Source organism: Nannobrachium achirus (genome assembly GCF_963921795.1).
Source record: "Nannobrachium achirus genome assembly, chromosome: 2".
NCBI classification, from domain to species: Eukaryota; Metazoa; Chordata; class Actinopteri; order Myctophiformes; family Myctophidae; genus Nannobrachium; species Nannobrachium achirus.
Window position 1 is genome coordinate 39,236,081 of NC_137811.1, and position 25,975 is coordinate 39,262,055.

The 25,975-nt window shown below is 42.1% G+C and overlaps 1 protein-coding gene across 3 annotated transcripts in view; it reads right to left on the minus strand.

The window, feature by feature from the left end:
* Positions 1-5,238: 5,238 nt before the first annotated feature.
* dgkb (diacylglycerol kinase, beta) overlaps positions 5,239-25,975 on the minus strand; it is a gene marked incomplete at both ends in the record, with an annotated part of 94,145 nt that continues 73,408 nt past the window's right edge. For all 3 annotated transcript variants that reach the window (XM_080745449.1, XM_080745448.1, XM_080745447.1), the window contains 5 exons: positions 5,239-5,346; positions 7,383-7,443; positions 7,861-7,981; positions 17,326-17,518; positions 20,914-21,004. In XM_080745449.1, coding sequence (XP_080601575.1) covers positions 5,239-5,346; positions 7,383-7,443; positions 7,861-7,981; positions 17,326-17,518; positions 20,914-21,004 — 574 coding nt within the window. The remainder of the gene's footprint in view (positions 5,347-7,382; positions 7,444-7,860; positions 7,982-17,325; positions 17,519-20,913; positions 21,005-25,975) is intronic.

Consider the following 25,975-nt stretch of genomic DNA (forward strand, 5'->3'; position numbering starts at 1 on the left):
ATTGTTGCACCCCTATATCCATACTATAATTAGAGAGAGAGGTCAGTCAGTCAGTCAGTCACACAATGCATTATCTATTCACTCGCTTCAGCGACTGATCTAAAATTTAACATGGCATTGGCCATTAGCATTATACACACGGTGACGGAGCCCGAATTTAATTTTTCCCGAATTCAAGCTATTTATTAGCCTTTCTCCTCTCTACAGCTCTACAGCCTGTTGTCAGGGTTACGGTCCGTTCCTCCAGGCCATGGGATCTGTAGCCCCGGGCCCACACACACCTCTCTCACAGTTAGGAATGTTATCTCTCTCTCTCTCTCTCTCTCTCTACACTCCTCCATGGGCTGCTCCTTACATTATGATGCTCCCACATATTCTCACGCACGCACCAGTTACAGTTACTTTCCCCATAAGCCACACTCTGCACATATTTTGCAGCACATATCTTCGAACGGGTAAGGTCTAGTATATTAACCACTTGTGTCCATATTCTGAAAGATTTAGCCAAAAATAGAAGATCTACAAGCTCACAACGCCTCGCGCCTCGAGGCGTTGTGAGCTTGTAGATCTTCTATTTTTGGCAAAGAGCTTTGGTGTATTGGGGAAAAAGAGCAGACCAAGTACAGAGTGAAATGTGAAGTTTATTAATTATTGACGGTAAAAGTGGTTAAATATCTGAACACATGAATCCAACATACACTGATAATTGTGCTGTCTAACAATGAAACTACTGTATATGGAATCTATGAACAGGTTGTGGGGTATACCTGCTTCATCTATTTCTCAACTAAGGGGTCCTTGGCCTGAAAAGCCTTAAGTTAATGACCTGGGTCATTCATTACACTCTCAGTTAAATTATCAGGCAGGATTTCTGCAGTATGCAGTGCACAGCGAATCGTGCACAACATGCATGCTTGATTTCAGAGAAGGACATGCTGCATGTTGGTGGTCATCCCAATGCCATCTTGGAGCCACGCAGGGCTCCATTACAAGGCAGGTGATGTGGATGTGAAGTGAAGTGGAGTGTCACGTCACTCCTGCCTCCTCCACCACCCCTGAGGACTGAGAAACACAGGTCAAGTGCAGGTGTCCACCCATCTGACACCTGGCACCAGCAGTGAAAACAAGCGCTACCAGCGATCTACCACAGCATCAGATGGACAGCTGCAAACAGGCAGACAGGCGGGTGATGATAATGTGCTATAGGCAGGCAAGTAGATAGATCATACTTGGGCAACGGGCAGCCCGGAGGCCACATGCGGCCCCCACCTTCACTTAATGCGGCCTACAGGTTAATATCGGAATACTGATATAGTTTCCAATCAAGCTTGTAGATCCTCTATTTTTGCTACTTTTGTGTGACATACAGTAGAATGACGAAGTAGGGCATTAATTAAGTGTGTGTGGAAATATAGCCGGTGGAGATTGTCATAGTAATAGATGTAACACTATGCATACCGGTATATTGATTGTCAGAATCACCTGAGTGATTGTCTCTTGGAGGTGAGTCAAAGTAGTGATCCTTGGCCATACGGTAGGTCAGTCAGTGCTGGGTCAAAGAGGGTAGGGCTCGGTCAGCTCAGTTGTGACACACAGAGGCTGGACTGAGTTTATTTCATATTGAGGCTGCTGTGGTCATTTGCTTTTGCTTGAACGTAATCTATCTATACTTGGCTGGTTTAGAAAGAGTGACGGACCGGTAACCCAAATATGATTTCTCTTCGGCTATTACAGAGTACTACTCAAGACATATTAATTATCCCTTCTATAATGCAGCCAATGAGGGATGTTTCACAAACAGTCTGCAAGTTAAGGAGACCAAGAACTGCTTAAAGGACAACTTTTTTTTAATAACAATCATATTTTACATAGTCATTAGAGAAAAGAAAAGATGAGTGTTAGAATGTTTTCATTTTCTTCTTTCTATCGTTTTAGTGATTTTAACAATTTAGACATGCCCCAGACCTGGGGGCATGCATACAAGTGGCTAAATATGTATTTTTAGACACAATAAGCTCATTCCCAAGATGCACCGCAAACCTTCATGGGCAGATGTGACTTATGTGGGCTGGTGTAAATAGTAATAAAGAAATTGACAGCTTATTGTGTCTAAAAAGACATATTTAGCCACTTGTATGCAAATCAAAATACTAAAATCGCTATTACAATAAAAAGAAGTAAATTAAAACATTTTGACACAATTCTTTTATTTTCTCTAATGACTATCTAAAATATGAACCCTTGTTGTAAAAAAACAAAGTTGTCCTTTGATGAGAAGAATTGTACACTGTTTCAGTGTGAGTTAGGAGAAGTGGAAAGCTATCACTAAAGATGCCAAACAAGCGCTAGACAGTGCTCAAACAACCTCCTGCACGACACTGCGACACGTCACAGAGTAAACACCTGTGAAGCTGTTGTTCGTGACCTGAAAAAAGGTAAATGTTCAAAAAACTTCTCATTCAGGAGCCTGATCATAAAAGGACAAATTCAGGGTGCAAGCCAGGTCAGGCTGAAGGTTACCCAGTTCAGCAGGAACGATATGTGAGCTCATAAATCATTCATCCTAACACACACTTGAGTTCCAGGTGCACAGCCAGGAGCTCCAGAACCTCTGCCTTGCATCCATGGTGGCAACCTTCCTAAAGGTGACCAGTCCCAACCATAGATATGGTCCCAACTGTACACATTGGAATACAATTTGGGGATTCCTAGATTAAACCCTTTACGCACGCTGGAGAGACCGTTATGTGCTGCTGTCTTGAGCAGATATCCTCATGGGGGACACCATCCTCCAATGGAAAACCTTAATCTTAACTGTACTAGTTCTATGACAGATGTCTTCAGGCCCTGCCATGAAATGTGGTTTTTCCAACATCATCACAGTAACCAAACTGGAGACCTCTCAAAACAATACTGAAAGATTTGGGCCATAGGTTCTGCTCTGGCCTCCAGGGAGTGTGGTGCACAGTTTCACGCTGATCAGTCCAAGAGTGCCGGTGATTATCTGCTCACAGACGGACGGATGTACGGACACACACGGACACACACAATGGACGGACGGACGGACGGACGGACGGACGGACATAGTATCCAGCTACAGCTTTCGGCCATGGCGGAATTGTTTAGTATCATTATTATCGGGGACTGTAGGAAACCCAAATGACTGCTAAATGCATGCATTAATTGGGGATCCCTGTAATAAAGATGAGCAGCACACTCTATCAGACAACAAAAGCACTTTATTGTTTTCCATTTTGTCAGTTAATGGACATTAGGCAGGCAAAAAAATATTTTGGACAGAAAAAACAAAACATGTTGGTATGATTTACAGAGTATTGTAGCAATAAGCAAAAAATTAAATAAACGCTGTGTACAAAAATACAACTTCACTGTACAAACACTGCACAGAAAGCAAAGAGGTGGAGGCTCGGTAGACCTCAGTCTCCACAGGCGTACTGTATGGCACTTTAAACAGTCTGACCTAAACTTGTTATTGGAAAACATGCAGGAATGCACTGCTGTTGAAGGTGTTAATCTATTCATGTCATTCTGGATAGCGAGTTTAAATTTGTTCATCTTTGGTGAGAGATTGCATGAGGTAAATGTCTAAGTAAAGAAATGTACTGCAGGCTAATGTAATTTTAGTAAGACATAGAAAAATATCAATTACCATCCGGCATATTGCTATTTTTCTGTGTAATACTCAAATTGTGCATGGTGGTTTGTAGATTTAATTAATAATTACAAATGTATTCCATACAAATTGTAAACTTTTTCAAAAGATATAGTATGCTTGGTACTGCACTGTAGGTGAGCATCAAACCCTTTAAAATCACTAGTGTTGATTGAAATGACTCATTTTCAGGCTGGATTCTTCTATTCAAGCTCATACTGTATATTTGAGCTTTAACTGGTTAATGTACGCTTGCTTGAGCGATTAGCTGTAAGCACTAAGTGGCAGACATCAGAGCAAATCAATGACCTTAGGAGGTCACTGACAGTTACATGTGAGTGTAACCTACATTCATTACATTCACTGTACCTGAAAGAATAATTTCATTGAACAGTGGGCTTTTACTGTATGCTTTATGTGAACTAGTCACTGTTTCCCCAGCTTTAGAAATACCTGAATACCTATTAAGAAAAACACAGAGCACTAACAGCAAAACAAAAAATAAATTAAAAACATCTCTCTAATACACGATATGATTAAACCTCTCAACAAAGGCAATACTATGTGTTGTAGACAAAACCCTCCATAATTACTATCAATTTTCAAAACCGATTTGGGTCACCCATGCAACAGAAAGCTTGTATAGAATCCTGGATCTCTCGTGCAATGTAAAACAAAGACTGGCATGCGTTTCTATAAACAATAAATAACCATCCTTAGGCATTCTATTGATGCAGTAGCAACACACTAGAAATATTAGAAAACACTAGAAATGTATATGTTTAAACAACTGTCATTTCACGATGTAAAAAGCCATTCTTGACTAATTGTCAAAGACAATTGGTAGCACTTAAATACTAAATATGGTGGGAAGATCATCTGCAAACCCTAGATATGTATACTCAACTGTATGTCCCATTAATGCTATGACATTGTCCATCATGCATCGGGTGAATAAATACAAAGATCATAAAATACCCCAAAACATAAATAAATACGTAAATACATACATACGGTACATACATAAATAAATGATCATATCACAAAGAATATTCATTGATTGACATTACTGAATACCCCCCATGCACTTAATCCACATGGCACAAGTCACAACAGAAAATAAATAAACGCATTTTCATAAGAAAACAGAAAACTTTTTTTTTTTGTGAACTGTTTCTTTTTTTCTTTTTTCTTTTTTCTTTTTTTTTTGAGAGAGAGATTTCCAGATTTGTGAAGTGGAACGCCATTATGTAAATCAACGCCTCGGTCCCCGCTGTGCTGCCAAGATATGGCAGCCATTTTGCTCTGACCATTTTACTGTAGCCCTAGCTCATTGGGGTGGGGTTTACCACCACCCGAATTTGAAGTCAGACCAAAATAGCTGCCGTTTGACTGTGAATATGGTAAATTCTAGCCTACTTGAAGCATACAGTTGCTATCTACAGTAGCTCTTCACAGCAATGTATGCCCACACTTTAACACTGTACCCTGCAGGACTATCCTGCATCAACGCCGCCCTTAATCGACGTGCTTACGCTTACTGATGTGTGGTCCAAAATATCCCATCAGTCTTTGCTCTCGCTGCGTGTTCGCCTGATGACAGAGGAGAAGAAGCTGCCTCCTTGTGGCGGGCCCAACAACATAGGAGCCTGGTTTTTGTGAACAATCTCGATCTATAAAAAAAAAAAGGAAACATGATGTGTTATGGTGTAGCGTCTATGCTATGCTTTGTATTGTATGCTGTTCTTGTGAGCAGTGATATGGAATACATTATAGCAAAATATCCAATTCGACATACAGTAGAGCCTATAAAAAATGTTGTGGGTATATTGTATACAGTAAGGGCCCTATCTTGCACCTTACCCCTTATGCCTAAACTTTGTAGGCATTTGTTACTATTTTGAAAAGCATTTTAAAGGAGCTGAGTCAAAGAAGTTTATTATGTTTAAGTGGTTAAAACTCAAGATTTTACTGTGTTACTTTAAAGTACAAAATGAGACTGGTGGTGTCAAATAATGCATGCATGCAATGGAACTGAACTGCATTTGCATGGATGTTGTTATTAATAATTAGTTGGACAACGTCCCATTTTAACTGTGATGCATTTAACAGGTTGTCTGATTCAAATTCAGCACCAACACATCAATAACTCGCCATGGGAATTATCTCAACACAATTATGTATTGTCAGATCCTAACTTTGCATCGTGGCGTTGCGCCAAAAGATACAAGTGCACTTCCAGACTACTTATTTTGTCATGCACTAGATTCTTTCAGAATCGCAGCATGATGCATTATGTAAATCTGGCCTGCACTTCATCTGCAATGGGGTAAGAGTATTGGCAATTGTAATTAAAGCCAAACACAACTTTAATCAGTGCAAACGGAGCTGTTTCATTTTGAAAAGTGAACAAAATTGAAACAGAGAAAACACTTGTGCACTTATCAAGGCAGCTGTTTAATACTTGGAAGAAACGCAAATTGAAAGCCAGCTTTGCATCCCTAAGTGTTTGTTATCTAATTACTGCATGGTGGTACAAGCAATGTGGCTTTCACTTGTAAAACAATGTGCTTTGATTTTAAAATAATCCTGGTAGAAAATAGTATCTGTGGTGATCCCCATTAGCTTAATTATTGCTTGAACAGTACAACATAATCACAACATCCATGGTTTGAATCTGTCTGGTGGTCTGTGTCACAGGCAATATAAAATCATTACCTCTGAATTCTTTATCTACCGTACTTTCTAATGAAAGGAACAGAAAAGACTACAAAGCTGCGCTGCGAGTGTATATCTTTGTCACACTGGGTTAACTAGCCAGGTCTGTTTTAAAAGTAGTGGGTTACAGCCACAACTTGCCAACAACAACTTGGTAGCATTTCCATGCATACAGTGTAACTTTAGACATTTGTGGTGCCCCCTATGGACAGAAGTGAAAGCCCTTTTGAAGGTGGACCTCAACATGTGATTAGAATTTGGGTTTGATTGGATGTTGTGTTCATGATAAAGGATGTTTCATAAGAAATATGCCCCATACAGTACATAGATTTTTTAAGCCAAACAGAATCGAATATCATACCAATGTTTGACGGTCAAACGACTTGAACACTATAATCTGGGCCTCTCCCGCAAACTTTGGAAAGCAATCATAGCCAATCAGAATGGAATATGGAGAATCTGAATGATACATGTTTATCACTTGACTCCAGAGATAATGTTTATACCGATTTGTGAGTTTTGGACAAAATCTGTAGTTGCAAAAATGTTGTTTTGAAGAAAAAATGAAATGGTAGGAAATGGAAGATCTAGTTAGGCATAAATGGATGTGGCCTAAAAGGGGGTTGCATCATCATGAAACAAGTAATCCAGGAGAATGATATATTTTTTATTGTAAGACCTACAGTTCAAGAGTTGTACACCAAAACGTAAAGTGGCCTTGTATAGCACCACCATGAGGCCAATTTGAAAAAGGAAGTTCCTCATTGGCCTACTGGGAGTGTGCATGAAAAGTTTGACAAACACCATCACCGCCTCCCCTCCTGTCGGCCTGGTGAAATAACATTTGAATTGCGGACATCCTACAAAATACAGATACACGCTGTATCCCAGACATCTATGAGATTATTTTTAATTAATTATTTGTATGTGATATGATCCTATACTATTACAATTATTATTATACAATAACTTCCTGTAAACATATACTTACAGTACAGGGACCCTGCATCCAGGGTTCTCCATCTATCTGCATAGGAAGGGACTTGCTGGTTCTGTCAACAACAAACAATAAGCAATAAGCACTGTAAATTTGATTTGTATATCAGAACATTGGAGGAAATGGAGAGAGTTGGAAAATAACAAGAGGAGGGAAACAGTGGTGGCCCAGCAGAACTGCAATAATAAAATAAAAATAAAAATAAAACGTCACTTTCTACCACATGTAGTTACTCTGGCATAGAGCTGGACCTACAGTAGGCATACATGCAACATTTTGTTGATGTCATACTGTATATCCTCTGTTGGCAGTGCATGTTATTGAACCCAGAACCTTGTGACTCATGCAACTGTGTTCACACTGTTTTCACACTGAAAATAGCAGCTCTACAAGCTCACGACACAATTGTGAGCTTGTAGACTTGGAATTTCTGGTGGCGTACATTGATGTATAAATCAGGCTTCATGCTGACCTGATGGTTACGGAGGAGCACTGGGCCAGGCGCCGTCCAGCGCTTTTCAGGCCTGTGTAGATCTGTCCCATCTCCATGGCTCCTTCTAGACCCACTACTTCCAGCAGATGGTCTGATAGATCTACACCCACAGAAGAATAAACATTTCAAACTATTAAACCAGGAAATTATTTTGCTTCAAAGGCTCCCACATCATTTACAAAAGTAGGCCTATGTTGCTTGAATGATGTATTGAACGTGAGCTGTAATAAGAAGGTTGTTATGCTCTTCATTCTGATATGGTGAAAAGAATTGTTCTTTCTTTGTCTGTGAAGTTAAGGAGTAAGTTTGTGGGGGGAAAAATAAATTAGAGGTTGCTTAAGAACTGCAGCCTAAAAGACTAATTAATTAATTATTATTACTAAATCATGTTTCATACAGCCATACAGCCATGTTGTAGCAATAGTGTTCAAAACAAGGCCATTTAAAAATGTAAAAGCAAGAAAAGTTAAGGAAGTCAGGAAGGTGTGGAAGAAGGCGGGAAGGAAGACATGAAGGAAGAAGGGGCACAAGAAATAACTGGAAAAGGAGGAAGAAGCGGAACTATGAAGAGGAGGATGAGAGCCTTAGTTCACAGTTTGCCTTCCGCTCCTGAAACCCTGAATAACTGTTGAAAGGAGGAAAAATAGGCAGCAACAAGAAGCTACAAACAAAACACCTATTAATTAGATTGCGCTGGCAATGCAAAGTAATCTTGTGTAACTATAATTATTAATTTCTCCTCTGTTTTTGAAGATATGAGCATTGATTTTGCCCCTGCTGGAAGCTCAGTGTCTCGCTGGGCCCATCTGTTTCAGCCAGCCTGTTCTACCTCCCGTTCTCCGTCTACTCGCCCCTCCGCAAATTAAGGAGCTGCTGCCTCGCTGCTGGGAGCACACAGACTCTAATTGAAACTAAGACCCATTTTTAGGGACTTGGTGAGTGTGGCATAGTTAGCTAGCTGTCACTGACGGCGTTGATCCGCCGCTGCCGTGATGTACGTACATCTCAGCCCGCTGGTCAGTGGTTTCCATGCAGAGGGATCAGGCGAGGAAGATGTACACACGAGTAGCAATACCACAATATGAAAAAAAGTAAAAGTCCTGTATTCAAAACCGGACTTGAATAAATGTACAAAAGTATGGATATCAAAACATATTTACAGTACCAAAGTTAAAGAAAATAGGCTACCGAAAATAAACGATGCACAAGCTTGTAGATCAGCTGTTTTGGTCAAATATGGCTTATTTGGTCCTATAATAATTATAATCTAAATCTACAAATTAACTTATCAAATACTTTTAGTAGAGTTAAAAAGAAAGTACAACATTTGCCTCTGAGATGTAGTGGAGGAGAATCAAGTAGTGGAAGTAATAAAGTCAAGTAAAAGCACCTTGAAATTGTACTTGAGTAAATGTACTTTATTCCAGTGCTTTCCACCACTGACAGGGATGGAGCATTGTTGTTGCTGTTGACCTGTGGTGTCCAGCTGTCACCATGGAGATGTACATGTGTCTGTCTCTGAGTTCACCTGTCAGCTGACTGCTTTCCTGGGTCTGAGCGCAAAAGACAGTGTGTGTGTGCGTGCGTGCGTGTGTGCATGCGCACATGTGTGTGTGTGTGTGTGCGTGTGTGTGTGTGTGTGTCTGCATATCGTCATTGGGCAGAGACCTTGTATCTCCATATTTCTTCAGTGTATGTTTTTCTTTTCATAAATGAATGCCCTGTTTTATATTTTGTTGTATGACAGTGTAACGCAAAAGAAGCGAGAATGGCCCATTTACGAGCTCATTTCTCAACCTGCAAAGCTCACAACGCGTGGCGAGAGAGAGAGAGTATAGGAGCACAGGTTGCTTTTTTTCCAGGTCCTGAAAAGTAACAGTTTTGGACATACAAGCTTTCTGCCCCACAGCAATGAAATGCATGAGTGTGTACTGTGTACTCAAGACAATATGTTGACCTCCTGACACTTGGCTTGGAAGCTGCTCTCCCTGCATGCCGTCTCACGTCAGTGTAAGCGGCTCACACAGACAGACCCAAGCTGACATGTGTGATGGACAGTGTCACCACGGCCATAGGTAAACGGCTGGGACTCCTATAGTTGCCCGAGGCCACATACTTTCTATATACCCAAGTGTGCTTATTGTGGTAAAGGCCATGTATCTATACTGCTTGATAGAACAAGGTCAAGCAGAGATAATAGAACTATTCGACAGCTTGTCCGTAGTAAATGCTTTGGCAAAGGTAAACTTTTTTAAAGATGTTGACCATGTGATAACAATCCTTTTATATTCTCAAAACTATATCTTTAGCTATCTGTCACTCCAAGTATCAAGAAGTGAGAAAATAAAACCTGGAATGAAAAAAGATGCCATAGGCTGTAAACAAATCCAGAACTAGGGATGTTAACAATTAATCTAAAATCGATTAATTTCCACTAAGGAATTAATCGATTAAAATAAACAATTACAATTCTTTTTGTTTTGTGCCTATGGTGAAAGTTACAGGTATGGTGTGTGTGATATCAAATGTGATCTTAACATAATCACAGTAATCCTAAATCATATTCAATCATATTCAAAGGCTTTTGGAGAGAAATGAGACAGACTCCATAGAGCACTGCAGAGGGGAGGTGTGTGTGTGTGTGTGTCCAACTGAAGCTCGTTGACGCTCGTTAATGTTATATACATCAAGGTAATTATGTTTCTGCACTCATTTTCGGTTTCGGACACAAATTTTCCATTTGGTCCGAAAAAAAAAGCCGCTTATCAATGATTCGGTCAATTGATCGATAAGGTTATCAACTATCAATTAATGAATGAATCGTTAATTTGCATCCCTATCCAGAACACGTCTCTCTCTCTCTCTCTCTCTCTCTCTCTCTCTCTCTCTCTCTCTCTCTCTCTCTCTCTCTAGGTCGTCCTCAGACGAGCCCTCCATTGTCGCTTCCAGTCATCCCGCTTCTCCATACATCCTGCCAGCTCGTTGGTGCTTTGCGCTCCTGCGTCTTTCTTGAATACATCCATATATGTTACGTTTGTGGGACGTCCTCGTGACCAGTGCCCATGTGCTGGCAGCTCCAGACCTGTCCTGTTTTACAAATGGTCAAAGATAATCTAACAAAACTGGAGACACCAAAACTGGCAACACTACCATCCAAAGGCATTTAAATAGAATCACTGAAATAGCAACTGAATTGTGAATGATCACATTATAAGATCCAGTATTGTCCACGTAATGGTAGAGGATTATCATGTCACATAGCTGGCCAGCCTGGAAACTACGCTGCCACATGTGGGGTGACAGTATTAAAGTGCAGGGTGAAAGACTTGCAGACAGAAACAAAGGAGTCAAGACAAAGACGAGTAGGTAGAGAGAGAGAGAGAGAGAGAGAGAGAGAGAGAGAGGTGACAGACACAGAAAGAGACGGAGGGATTGAGAGACAATCGAGAATCACAGATGCAGAGCAAGTGACCAGAGAGAGAGAGAGAGAGAGAGAGAGAGAGAGAGAGAGAGAGAGAGAGAGAGAGAGAGAGAGAGAGAGAGAAAGGGGAGAGTGAGTGTGTGTGTGTGTGTGTTTGGGGGGTAATCTTTCACTGAAAGCATCATGAGGCATCAGTCCCTAGTATCTACCCTCATCTGCCCCCTGGCCCACCCCAACACACAAACACAAACACACACACACACACACACACACACACACACACACACACGCGCGCGCGCGCGCGCACAGTCGCACACGCGCACTCACAAACCCACACACATGCACGCACGGCGCACGCACGCACGCACGCACGCACGCACGCACGCACACACCCCTCTGTTTCTCTCTCTCCCTCTTCTTCCTCGTCCCATTCCATTCTAAATAATTCAACCTGCAGCCATTCCCTTCCACCTGAGGGGCTTGTCTCCTGGCGTCACCAGTGGGACGATTTAACAGCTCCCGAAAGGTCAACCCCCCCACCCCATACACATACAGTACACACACTGCCACCACTTTGATCTGATCTGTGCTGGGGGGGCCTGCAGCGGTGCTGAAGCTCTAATGCACTCTGGTGTTCACAATGGACCGTCCAACTGTCTGGTTGTCTGAACTGACAACTTATGGCCTCTCACCTTCAGCATATCTTCAGCAAGGACGTTTTCAGCGCCAGTGTTGGTCAGTAATGTGTTATTAAGTTACCCTCACAAAAAACATAATAAAAGTAATCCTGGTCTCTATACTGCCTCCCCCTGGCCAGCCAGAGCGCCTGAAGGAGGGGAAAGGAACTGGTTGGAATAACGTGTTCGTGTTCCTACCATGCGCTATGTCCAACCCGGGAAACTACCCCCTGTGAGGTGAAAAGAAGCGGCTTGGACTCTAAGCAAACGTGAGTTCAGTCCTTGCTCTCCCCAGGTTGGCAGAGGGAGTGTAGTAGTACCCAGGATTACATTAGACAATTGACACTGGGTGAAAAAAAAAAGTTTGACCAGGACAAGCGCTCGTTCATCTCTGCAGTTTGTCTATGAGCCGTGGTACTGTATGTCTAGATGCCCAGTCAAGCACCATAGTGGAAACTAGAAAAAAATGCTCCTCTGAGCACAGGTCTCCAACTGGCCAGGTATATACCGGTATCTTATTGTGGTCCAGCAAAGTCTGGAATCCAGTCACAGATGGAAATGGGTGTGGCCTATTTGGGGAGTTGCGTAACAATCCAAGGAATCCAAGGGACCGAGCATGCTGTCAGTTCAGTGAGAGTGGAGAGCACACAGTCTCTCTGAGTGAAGCAAAATATACCTCCATGGAATCAAAGTGCGCGCGTGGCGTGAGGCTTATTGTAAGCTCTTATTTGTCTCTTATTAAGTGTGCCTGCCATGCAATGCAATGGCAAAACACTTATTGTAATCCGCCATACTTAAGTAAGTCAGTCAGTAAGTCAGTAATGTTCTTGAAAATTCTGCACGTAATAACTGCCGCACAATTTACGCCACCCACGCAATATATACATCAAAGCGTGCGGCTTGGCCGGGAATAGGTTGCTATTACTTTTCTTTCCGATCCGCGTTACCATGGCGACGTAATTCGCAAAAAACGACGCCCAAAAACCCCATTGACTTAGAATGGGGGAAATTTCGGCACGTAATAACTGCCGCAAGATTTACGCCACCCCCGCAATATATACATCAAAATGTGCGGCTCGGCCGGGAATGGTGTGCTATTACTTTTCTTTCCGATCTGCGTTACCATGGCAACGTAATTCGTAAAAAACTACGCTCAAAAACCCCCATTGACTTTGAATGGGGGTTATGTGGCACCCAGAAACTTTGGTGCCACATAACTCTGCCATACTTTTGCCTAGCAACGTGATTTAAACTTTAAAATGCACACACAACTTTGGTCTTTTTCCGGCCAATAGGGATGAGCTGTAATTGACTAAGCCCCGCCCCCTCTGTAACAGGAAGTGCCCTTCGCCAAACAGGAAGTGCCTCTACATCTCATGAACCGTTTGTCGTACAGATGCGTGGATGGTTTCATATGACTTGATTAAGAGTCCTTGACCTTGATTGGGGCCTATTTCGCCAAACAGGAAGTGCCCCTCACCAAACAGGAAGTGACCTTTTACCTCGTGAACCGTTTGTCGTACAGACGCGTGGATGGCATCAAAAGACTTGATTAAGAGTCCTTAACCTTAATTGGGGCCTACTTCACCAAACAGGAAGTGCCCCTCACCAAACAGGAAGTGACCCTTGATCTCGTGAACCGTTTGTCGTACAGACGCGCGGGTTGCGTCAAATGACAAGATTAAGAGTCCTTAACCTTAATTGGGGCCTATTTCGCCAAACAGGAAGTGCCCCTCACCAAACAGGAAGTGACCCTTTATCTCGTGAACCGTTTGTCGTGCAGACACGTGGGTGGTGTGAAATGACAAGATTAAGAGTCCTTAACCTTAATTGGGGCCTATTTCGCCAAACAGGAAGTGCCCCTCACCAAACAGGAAGTGACCCTTTTTCTCGTGAACCGTTTGTCGTACATACGCGTGGGTGGCGTCAAATGACTTGATTAAGAGTCCTTAACCTTAATTGGGGCCTATTTCGCCAAACAGGAAGTGCCCCTCACCAAACAGGAAGTGACCCTATATCTCGTGAATTGTTTGTCGTACAGACGCGTGGGTGGCATCAAATGACTTGATTAAGAGTCCTTAACCTTAATTGGGGCCTATTTCACCAAACAGGAAGTGCCCCTCACCAAACAGGAAGTGACCCTTTATCTCGTGAACTGTTTGTCGTACAGACGCGTGGGTGGAGCCATATGACTTGATTAAGAGTCCTTAACCTTAATTGTGGCCTATTTCGCCAAACAGGAACTGCCCCTCTCCAAACAGGAAGTGACCGTTTATCTCGTGAACCGTTTGTCGTACAGACATGTGGGTGGTGTCATATGAAGAACCATAATGTTAAAGCTTATGCAAAAAATGCTAATGTTAAAAAATGTAACGCTAATGCTAACACCAACCGCTACACAAGGTTGCACAGACTTAGCGAGCTGCAGGCACACTTAAAATTTCTTAGAAATTTTCTTTTCTAGTTGTAAGATGGGTTTAATAATGGAGTATAACTGAAATCTAGTCTGTTAGAACAGCATTTTAGGTATGTCGGGACGGGTTCATAAATGGGTGGATGGGTGTGTAATGTCGCGGAAACAAATCGGATCTCTGTCCGTCTGTTACGGGTCCATCCGGGTTCGCCATTTGAAAAATAATTCTCTGAACCAGTCGGGTCTCGGAAAACAAAATCCACGGGTCCATTAGGGTTCGGCTCCGTCATTTGGGACCCGTGAAGAGCTCTACAGACAGACAGAAAGACGGACAGACGGACGGATGCATGAACAGGGGTGAAAAACGCCTTCGGTCTGGTGGAGACAAAAAGAACAGATCTACAACAGGTGTGTTGTGACCTTTGTGTGGAAAATATTAACCAGAGCTTGTGACAAATAACTACACTGGATCCATTGGAACACATCATGTTCTCTTTTCCATTTCCTGAAAAGTAACGCTTTTGAACATACAAGGTTTCCGCCTGACGGCGGCCATATGAGAAGGAACTTGCATGATCCAAATGGGGACATTCATCAGTGCTTGACTTGTATTGACTGAAATTAACACCTTCCAAGCCACGGGGAGCCCCTTAATGTTAAAACCGTCCTATATCGGACTTCCCCCCAGGGACTCTCAGCCACGTCGTACTTAATCGGACTTTGTCTTTAAAACCGGAATAAAAGATTTTGATCCGAAAATCGGCGATCGTCTAGCCTTCCCTGGCCCTCACTCGAGCATTCATAGCTCACCCAGGCCGTACATGAAGCAGAGGTGACGTCATGGTCCTATCCTTGTCCAAGCAGCTCTCCCAGCCATTTGTTTGCTGTTTGCAGACTCTAGCTTCTACTGCAGCCATAGTTGCAGCTATGCAGGCGAAACTTCTCGGTGTTGTTCTTCAATCACACATGGATTATTTGCGGGGACATTTACGTGAATGGATCGCGCACGCGAAACGCACGGAGACATCGTTGATCGGCCAAAATGCCCATTCTATCCCAACGGAGATCGAGAAAAACATGGTGAGTTACTGCCCTGGGGGGAAAAAAAAAAGAAAAACAACGCCGCTGTCCAAGATGGAGGGGCGGCGGGCTCGTGTTTATAAACATAATATTATGTCTCAGATCACAATACAATAATAGAAATTTCATGGCTAATCCACCAACCACCATTCTATTTCGGACTGCAACGTGTTAAAGAACAGTGGGAGAATCCACTCCACACTTGAGCATAGCAATTGAACCCCTAACCACTAAAACCCCTTAAAAGGTGCAATCAATAATGTCTTGGTAACGAAAAACAACAAATAAAAATGTTTCACTGCAAATATAAAGAAATTAATAAAAGATCTTGTTAAAATATTGTTTCACGCATTACTTGTTTTATAGAATTGAGAACTTTCTTTGTATTTATAAACCAAAATAACCATTTTGTTTACATTGATTCCATCAACCAGGAACACAAGAAACATGCTCTCTGTTACCAACTGTTGTTGTAATATTATTGAGGAGATTTTGGGTCATGGGTGGGATGGCCGGCTTGGAAGGATTTAAGGACCACCGCACCCACTCCCAAGACGGCAAAAGGGTGTACAATATACGGTATGTAGTGGGGGGGTCCCTGCTTTCATCGCTCTCTCAGCTAAGGGGTCCTTGCCTGAAAAGCACAGAAGAACCTCTGGTACTGTATACTGTGTGTACATGTCATCATTTCACCAGTGATCACAGCAGCTGGCTGATTCATACTGGCTCCTTCATTCACATATCCCCATTGACGGGTTCGCCTTTTTGACATAAATAGATTGGGGGGGATGGGAGTGCCTACTGCCCAGTGAGGTGGCAGCTCTAATCATAACAGAGTACCCTCCCTGACTCCCTCAGTCTGCTCCTATTAACTACACCTGCCCACGGCTGCCTCCACTTACTATTAGCACTGAAGTGACGGTATCAAACAGTGACGTCTCTGTAGCCCTCTGTCCCAAACAGAATGCTCCGGCCAAGATTCTTCTTGTCGTTTTGGTAAAATATTCATGAGTTGGGGAAAACTTTGGCCGAAAGTTTGTCTTTGATCTGTCTAATTTTTAAGCAATTGCACACTGCACAGTTGGTAATTGTGACCGTAGGTCGCAGTTTACTATCAGAACCGTCACAGCTTGTCCGTAGAGGTCCGTCTGGACGGGTAACGTCTGACACCGTGGTTCCCCTGACACATCACTGTGACATCACAGTGATGTCAGATACTCAGAGCAGGGATCTCCATATATGGGCTTAAACAGGTGACATCACCTGAAAAGGTTGAGAACAACTGCACTAGAGCAGTGTTTAAATGTATGCTAGTAATGTGTATTTAAAAAATATGGATGCCAGCAGCAAATATTGAACTAATGAAAAGTATTAACAGCAGCTTATCGCTAAAACAATAACTAAACTGGATCCATTGGAACACATTTTATGAAAAGTAACAGTTTTGGATATAGGCTACAACAGGGGTCTTCAACGTTTTCAGGCCCCCACAACCGCTTCATAGATTCCATATAGTTTCAGTGTTTGACAGCACAGTCATCAGCGTATTTTGGATTCATGTCAATTTGTGTTTTCAGATATTTAACCACTTGAACCGCTCTGCTCTTTTCACCGCCTACACCAAATCTCTTTCCCGAAAATAGCCGATCTACACTATTTTTGGCTACAGTTCTCAGAATCTGGTTAAGAATCTGGCTAAAAAGGATATTTTCTGTTTTTTTTTCTTTCTATCACACAAAGATTTGGAGGACCCCTTGTAGTAACTCTGAGGACTCCTTAGGGGTCCCGGACCCCCTGTTGAAGATACCTGGGCTACAATGTTTCCACAACAGTGATGATAAATAAGAAAGTACCTTGCACAGCGAAGGCCAGTTCTTTGGGGTCCAGCAGCGTCCTCCGGTCCTGGCCCTTTTTAGCAGCTTTCCGGTGACCCCTCCTCTTCTTGCTCTCCCCCCAAAGGTTGGAGCCGCCGTGCATGCTGGGAATGTTGAGGATGGCGATGCCTTCCAGGGAGATGCTACTGAGATCCAGAGTGACACCGTCACACTGGAGAGAGCATGACAAGTGGACAGTGGTGGGAAAAGTACTCAAATGTTTTACTTAAAGTTGTACTATGTAACTTTTTTTATAAAACAAATCTTAAAATTCTCCTAACTATTAAATCACAAAAGTTTTAGAAGATCCGCGCCGTGAATTTCAGCCTGTAAAGCCTTCTCTATATGTAAACTGAGATCCTTGCCGTGGACCGGATCTCGCACCAAAATTGCGTCATCACACTACCGGCCAATCACAGCGAGGGTTATACAACTGCCGGCCAATCACAGCGCATCTTGAAGTGGGGTCGCTATGGCAGCCATATTTGTTGTCGCCCGTTTGTACCATCCCTTCTCTAGGTAATTTCGCCTACCAGGCAGGGTGAAGGAGTCCGTATCTCTGGAATTACTGAACGCACAGGAACAAGGGACCCCTTAAAAGATAGATCTCAGCGAGGTGGAGGCAGACGCGGGGGTCTGAAGGTACGAAAAACGGACGAAAGACGCGGACGCGACCGCGGTTTGCTATAGGGCTAATGACCACTAGTTGGGCAACTTACACAGTATGGCTTTAAGTAAAAATGTCAATACTGCAATCCTGAACTCAAAATGTACAAGTATTGGCATCAATACGTACTTAAAGTACCAAAAGTACCAAAAGTAAAAGTAGTCCCATTTCCAGTTTTCAAATGTATAACAATCTTTTGATTGAAAATAGCCGATCTACAAGCTCACAATGCGTCAAACTGCGACGCATTGTGAGCTTATAGATCGTCTATTTTCAAATGACTAAAATGTATATAGGGCTGTAGTGGGTAATGTGTGTTTTGCAATAATAATCAAAATCTACAACGTAACTAGTAACTACATTTTTCAAATAATTGTAATGGAGTAAAAGTACAATGTTTTCCTTTGGGATGTAGTGGAGTAGAAGTAAGTAATAAATATACTTAGTTACTTTACACCACTGCAAGTGGAGGAAGATGAAGAAAGACAAGAAAGGGGTAAAAACGTGGCCGATATATAAATATATATTCATGAAAAATATACAAGAAACTTTGGTGACAAGACATTTAAAGCAATCAGGACGTTTTTTTTATGTCTATTGCTAGCGAGAGTCCAGGAAAATAGCATTGACAAGTAAGTAAAGTAAAGAGGCCCATGTTCTCCTCACACCGGTCCTAGAAGGGCCTGTTTGGAGCTCTTGCCAGTTGTGCTGTGAACTCTACAGCGGCGTAGATCTGTATTCATCAGCATACCCGCTCCCCTAGCTCTAGTAAGTACTCATCCAACACTAATTAATAAAGACCTCTGCACTGTGTGGATAGCTCTGAGGAGGGGGAGATGGATCGGATAGGCATGTCTTCATTATCACTCAATATCACACACAGCAGGGTCGTGTAGGGATAATTACCTGTGTGGGGGTTCGGGGTTGGGAGATCACCTCCCATTCAAAATGTCAGCACTTTCACAGAGTGGAGTTGCTACAAATGGAGGCTATTTGTGGATGGCGGTGGTGGCTGGGGTTTGTTTCTCAGGGTGGACTCTACGGTACATTATAGCGATTCCAACGTGGGGTTTTAAATGCCTGGCATATTTAGAAAGCTATCTCCTATAAAAGTGGTTAATGCCACTTAATTATGGTTTAATCAAATAATCAGAATTAGGGTTCGTACACACAGGGATCGTTTATTTCGCGTGATTAATTTGCATTAATTCAAACTGCTGTTTATGCCGCGAGTACCTCCACACAGGACGCGACTATAACACAGCGAAAATCGTGACGCAATTATTATTAATATTTTTTTTCTTCATAAATCAAAGCTATTGAACACCCTTTACATCTGTGTGTTGGTTATCCGTCAGTCGGTAACACCTCAATGTCTATAGCTGACCTGTTGTGACATCACATTGTTGACTCAATGACTAAGACAGCCTGTATTGGCAATCATATAATGATCCCTGATGTCATCAATATTAAGCCCATATTTGGCAATATGGACACTCCATATGGCCAAGACAGAATTCATTTGCAAATCAAGACTGCTGACTATCATCACCTAGATATCCATACTGTATATGAAGATCACGACACTGACCTCATCAAACCCTGGATATCCATACATGGAGACGATTGGATCATCACTTAGATCTCCATATATGGAGCTGACTGATTCCCAGATGATGCCCTGTTAAGCCAACCACACTAATACAATCCCTTTTATGCCCATCAATATTAAGCCCATATCTGGGAATGCCCATATATGGACATATTGTGTCAGTGTCAGTCTAATCAGTGTGGTTGACGCCACACGAGTCGCACTTGCAAATTAATCCTGTCCTTGTCCCTTTTATGCCCATATATGGAGATCCCTGTCCCGGTGTCATCAATATTAAAGCGCATATCTGGGAATGCCCATATTTGGCAATGCCCATATATGGGCACTCATATATGGCCCATATATGGCCAAGACAGAATTCATTTTCATTCATTGTGCTGACTATCATCATCTGGATCTGGATCTCACGGACTTCACATGGATATAGCTGACCTGTTCTGACATCACAGTGATGACTCGACCAGCTCAGCAGAAGGGTATACATGCCAAGCAGCCATGGGCACGTGCCCATGTGCACTCACCCATGTGCACTCACCCATGTGCGCGACCTCGCCATTTAGGGTGAGGCACTTCTCGCCCTTAGGGCGTCTTACTGGTAATATTTAAAGCCCTGCTTGTTATGTTGTAAAACCTCCAAACTCCATTTCAGCTGGATTTGGGTAAAGTGGTGATAATATAATGACACATGCAAGAATCTGAGCAAATATATAAAGTTACAATATCAATGTTGACGAGGCAGTATTGCTTTGTTTTATTTTAAAAATATGTTTTTCTTCATTTCCTGAAAAACATATATATTTTGGTTTCTCGTTTCCTGAAAAATTTACATTTTGGAGTTAGCTGGTTTCCGCTCGACAGCAGAGATATATTATAAGAGATCTGAGACTAATTTTAATGAATGTAATGTTATTTTAACAAATCTGTGGGGTAGATTTAATACACTATGTTGTAACTAGTACATCTGCAGGGATGGGAGGTGGTCGCCTTACTTGTTATTGTCAATATTGACAATGACAATAAAGTTATTTGACACATTGTAGTTTGAACATCATTGCTGTTACTCTCAGACATAAATCTTACAGATTGTAAGCTTTAAGAAAACACATGGAAATGTTCAAGATGTCAAGATGACAAAAAGTTCTTATACCGTATATGAGTACACAATGGTAAAAATAATGTCGTTTCGGATCCTCAACACTGTAGCAGCAATAATAATAACAAATAAATAATATTAATGATTTTGTGATTAGTGTTTTCTTAGTACTTAGAAAGTATGTTTTTGGTTTACCTCAACCTCCAGAAAGTCATGGAGCTTCTTACATGTGGCCGAGAAGGTCTCCGATGTGCCAAACTCAAAGTACCACAGTTTATTCTTTGTTCTGGAAAAATAAGACAACAGCAATTGAAAAATCAAAACAAATAACTCTTTCTCCCCAGGAGAATTTAAAGCTTGCACAGTTATAGCATTTCTCTATTTCTCTATACATTTTAAGTCCCTTACAGTACAGGTGGTAAGGTACTCTGAATTTAAATACAAACCAAACTAAAAAGGTGCCCTCCCCTACAACTGTTGCATGTGATACCAATGTTGTTGTCATTACGGTGCAACCAGAGTAGACAGGCTGTATATGAAGACAAATCTCTGGACAGTGATCACTTTGAAATGTAGTGTGGCATGTTGTTATCATCAAGACAAACATGACATTACAATGTTGTAGCATACAGTGCATTATATATTATCACCAGTCAATCAAAGGTTTGATTTGTAATGTACCTTTATAAGTATTATAATTGTTATGAGGTTTTGCTGCCCCACAGTCGCTTTGCAAGTCCCTGCATGAGTAAGTAAGTGCTGTAGTGTCATTGACATTATGGCTACACAAGTTGACAGTCAATTGTACAAACTGAACAGGAATGGCATGGAGGATGATATATCTGAAAGGTATATCTGAACAGTATATCTGAAAGGTGGCAGACCACACACACAGATGTGTGTGTGTGTGTGTGTGTGTGTGTGTGTGTGTGTGTGTGTGTGTGTGTGTGTGTGTGTGTGTGTGTGTGTGTGTGTGTGTGTGTGTGTGTGTGTGTGCGTGTGTGTGTGCGCGCGCGCGTTGTGTGTGTGTGTGTGTGTGTGTGTGTGTGTGTGTGTGTGTGTGTGTGTGTGTGTGTGTGTGTGTGTCACACTCGGCAGGAGAGAGAAAGGAAGGGGACAGATCTGTTAACCCCACAAGCGTAATTTGGACGGGTTTTTGGGTTTTATAAACCCAAGGGCCCCCCCTAGTGTCAAAATAAAATTTGTTTTCAATAGACGCCCAATGCGCTCCATTATTATATAGTCCTACATATAATAAATTCATAGGCTATTGTCATTTCCGATATATTAGGAGTCTCTACTCTCCTAATCTGTGGGCCCCCTCATAAAAGTACAAAAGCTTTTATTTTCGCATTATCGTGAGGAAGCGCCAATCATAAACATCCGGTAATGTGCTATTCAAACTTGTCAGCCAATTTGTCAACAAGTGAAAGCTGGGGAAGGGAAACAAACGCTCATGTTCGCGGGAGAAAACGTGGAAGTCAAGATACTGGGTGCACGTCCAAAGGATATAAAATAACAAATGGAAAGACCACAAAATCGTATATTTTGTTGGTGTGGATGCTTGCTTTGCTTTTTGGAGGAGACTCTGGACCTAAAGCAAAGGTAGGTCTATCTGAATTTATCTTGCTGTAATCAGTGTAATCCACTGATGTGCAGCCAATGGGCCATTAAGCTGTCTGTCTTTTTGTGTAACAACGTGACCGCGTGCCTGCGTGTGTTTGTTTTGATTGTGTTGGTGGTGGTGTTCCAGTGTTCGCGTGTGTTTGCGCTTGCACTTCATTTCGGTGCTTCGGTTGTCGCGTGTATGTTTGATTCGTGGTGTCGGTGCCTGGGTGCGTGGCACAGTGGCACTGCACATGAAAGAGAGGGAGACAAGGAGTGTGTGTGTGTGTGTGTGTGTGTGTGTGTGTGTGTGTGTGTGAGTGTGTGTGAGAGAGAGAGAGAGAGAGAGAGAGAGAGAGAGAGAGAGAGAGAGAGAGGAGTCACTTTAAAGCAGTGATATGGAAAGGGAGAGAGATGGAGAGATTATTTTATTTTGTATCATACTGTATGTAATGCTTTGGCAATATAAGAATGCTTGTCATGCCAATCACTCATGGTTGATTCTTCTGCTTCACCTTTTTGGCTTGTTGGCTCCTTCTATTGTCTAAAATTAAATAATATAGACGAAAGCACAGAACTCTGCCATGTAGTTGTTCATTAGGCTATTCACAGCAGTTATTGTTAGCCTATGATTTCCACTCTGAATTAATCATTGTAGTGTATGGCTGTCAATCTGTGCTAGACAAGACCCGACAATTGTGGGTCTTAGCCGTCGGACTGACCCGCTCACATTGGTCCCTGGGCCCCTGAGCCCAGGGCCCCTTTGATCTGAAAACCCATGGGGAATAAGGTCTAATTTCGCCACTGGTTAACCCATTCATATGCATGACATATTCAACGTTGAATTCAGTAGGGTTCAAATCACCTAAAACTTCTTCTCAAACCCAGCAAGCTACCGTAGTTTGGCAACGGACATGATTTCAAGACAACACTGTCTTTCAGCTATATAGGTTTTGGTGCATGCATTGGCGAATGCTGACTTAAGGCAGCTCAAACATTGACTCTGGTGCTTTGAGGTTTTGTGAGTGACACGTTGATAAATATTTTGGTGTTAATGTAAATAGATCCCATAAGTGGACAGGCGCCCAATTGTCTATTTCCGATCCATAGCCTGGCGGGAGATCAGACAAGTATCCAATAGCCTGCATGGAAGGATGATTGCTCTGAGATTATTAACACACAGGGTGTGTTAATAGTGTTCAAATCCAACCGCTGATTGATTTTCCCAACTTAAGTCGGGATATAACGTTTCCTATTGTAAACCGTAGCGTGCGGTCTGTGGTACCCGGCACTAAAGCAAAAACTCAAATCCCCATAATCCATCGGGAGAAAACGGAATCAGGAAGTGCAATCCACCGTTGGAAGCAATGGAATGATCTGCAAGAAAATGGCTTTATCTCGGAATCTATCTCCAGATCGCGTTCCAGTGCATCCAGTGCGTCCATGGAGCCTCAATCAGGTAAAAACACTGAAAAACCCTGGCAGAAGCTAACGATAATATACCTGTTAACCTCTGTGTTAACTCATTCTGTGCCGTTTGCGTGATGTCACGCGATAAGTACTCGAGTACTTACAGTGCCGAATGCGTGATGTCGCGCGAAAAGTAATAAATTACTGTAACGTTGAGTACATTACCGAGTAGAATGGCCGGATGTCCGGAGACGAAAATCCGCGCTGATTTGTCATCATCACGGCTCCACGAGCACACAATAGTCATCCCATAACATTGAGGTGGACGGGGGATCTCATCTTTAATGTCCATTATCTCAAAACTACACTTTAGAAGCGAAGATGGAGGCAGATGCTCGCTTATATAACACATGTATAAAAGCTCCAACGCAATCCAGCATGGCACCACGTAAACAACGATCGGTTCCGGCGCACGACCCGATGACGTCAGACCGGAAGTGATCACGCGGTGCACTTCTGGGCCTTCAAAATAAGAGAGTGCAAGTGGACGGAGCCTGCGGGAGGCACTCTGGACATCATTGCGACCGAAAATCGCGGGCACAAAATGAGTTAATTCATGAAAATAACAGTTGTCATTGACCGATATTAAAAATGTTCTATAATTGAGGTCCTTGGTCTTATTGTAACATGGACACTAAATAATGACACTGACCGGCCTGGTAGTTTGCGAGCTTATCAATGTACAGACACAGACACACACACACACAGGGCTGAATGCAATATCTCCGCCTGCTGCCTGCTTGAGTTGATAAAAAGAGGAAAGGTGTACTTTGATTCATGCTAGAATGGATTGTTTGAAATGCCCAAGAAATGTCTGCCTCTAATGTTTCTCATAATAGTCATTAATCTCCAAAGAATGTATAATATGGTTCATTAATCACATATCAAAGAATAGAGGCAAGCCCAAAGCCGATTAAGAAGCAGAGTGTGTGGTACTTGTGCCTGCTATTATAGCCTGGTGAGGGGCATAAGAGGGTAATCTACCTGCCCTTTCAATTAACTGGAGGACTCTGGTGCTGCCCCCCTGGCTTCCTACAGCAAATGTTCCCATAGCTAAGGCTGATGACCAATGACCTTACTAAGGTGAGTTGCCATCTGTCCCTATTATGTACTTTATATTATTCTTGAATCTCTAATGACTCATAATATGAAGGCACTGTATTCATGGAAAGCATGTACAGTGTGCAGTAAGTAATGATATGAAAGCTGTTTTAATAAAATAGCATATTAATAGAAAAATATAATACAAACATGTCAATCAATCACTATTTGGAGCAATGAACATTTTGTCCAAACACCATCTTATTCCCTACAGTGTAAACAAATAACTGAAATGGGGATCAATTCACTTTCTATTCACAATCTATTAGAGTAATGTTAACTCTATAGACACATACAAAACAGAAAAAGTAAAAAACTATGGCACCACCTCTTTAACTAAACATCTCAACACAATACATGCCTCGTAATGGATATGGTTGGATGGTTATATTTCTGGAAACTATTCATGTTGTCTGTAAACAGGAGTTGTGAGTTGCATTCGCAGCTTTTCAATATTACAAATGGAAACAACAACTATTCATCTTTGGGCTTCAACAGGAGAGAAGAAAAAAAATAACCTACAACAGTGCTGACACGCAGAACTGAATCCGATAAAAAATGGCCTTCTCTTAGCTGGAATCAAAGTGCTACAAGAGGGACGTATTAGTATAAGCAGAGTAACAATCACTGAATTATTGATTTCCTCATTAGGACTTTTGTCAGGACCATTTAGCCACTTTATAAATGAGCTTTCATTAGGTACTTGCGGGGTAGCCCAACTCCATGTTGATTTACAATGTGCAACATGGTCAATATGAGGGGGCTGGGGTAGAGTAACAAGGCAAAGACAGGAGGAATACACCAAAGGGCCATGCACAACAACCCATCCATATTGTGCATGTACAGATGTGCCATTTCAAAACTTCACATGTACTGCCAAGGCAAAACAGTAGATTTTCAGGGGATTTGCAGAACATTTAGATTGTAGATCAGCTATTTTTACTAGTTTCTGCAAAAATAAGCTCTGTTATCCATAAAATGTTGAAAAACAGGGAAAGAAACCGGTGGAAAAAATGCATTTGCAGGGCAGGAAAAGAGCAGTAAATACTGAAGAAATGGCACATCTGTACTGTATGTGCAA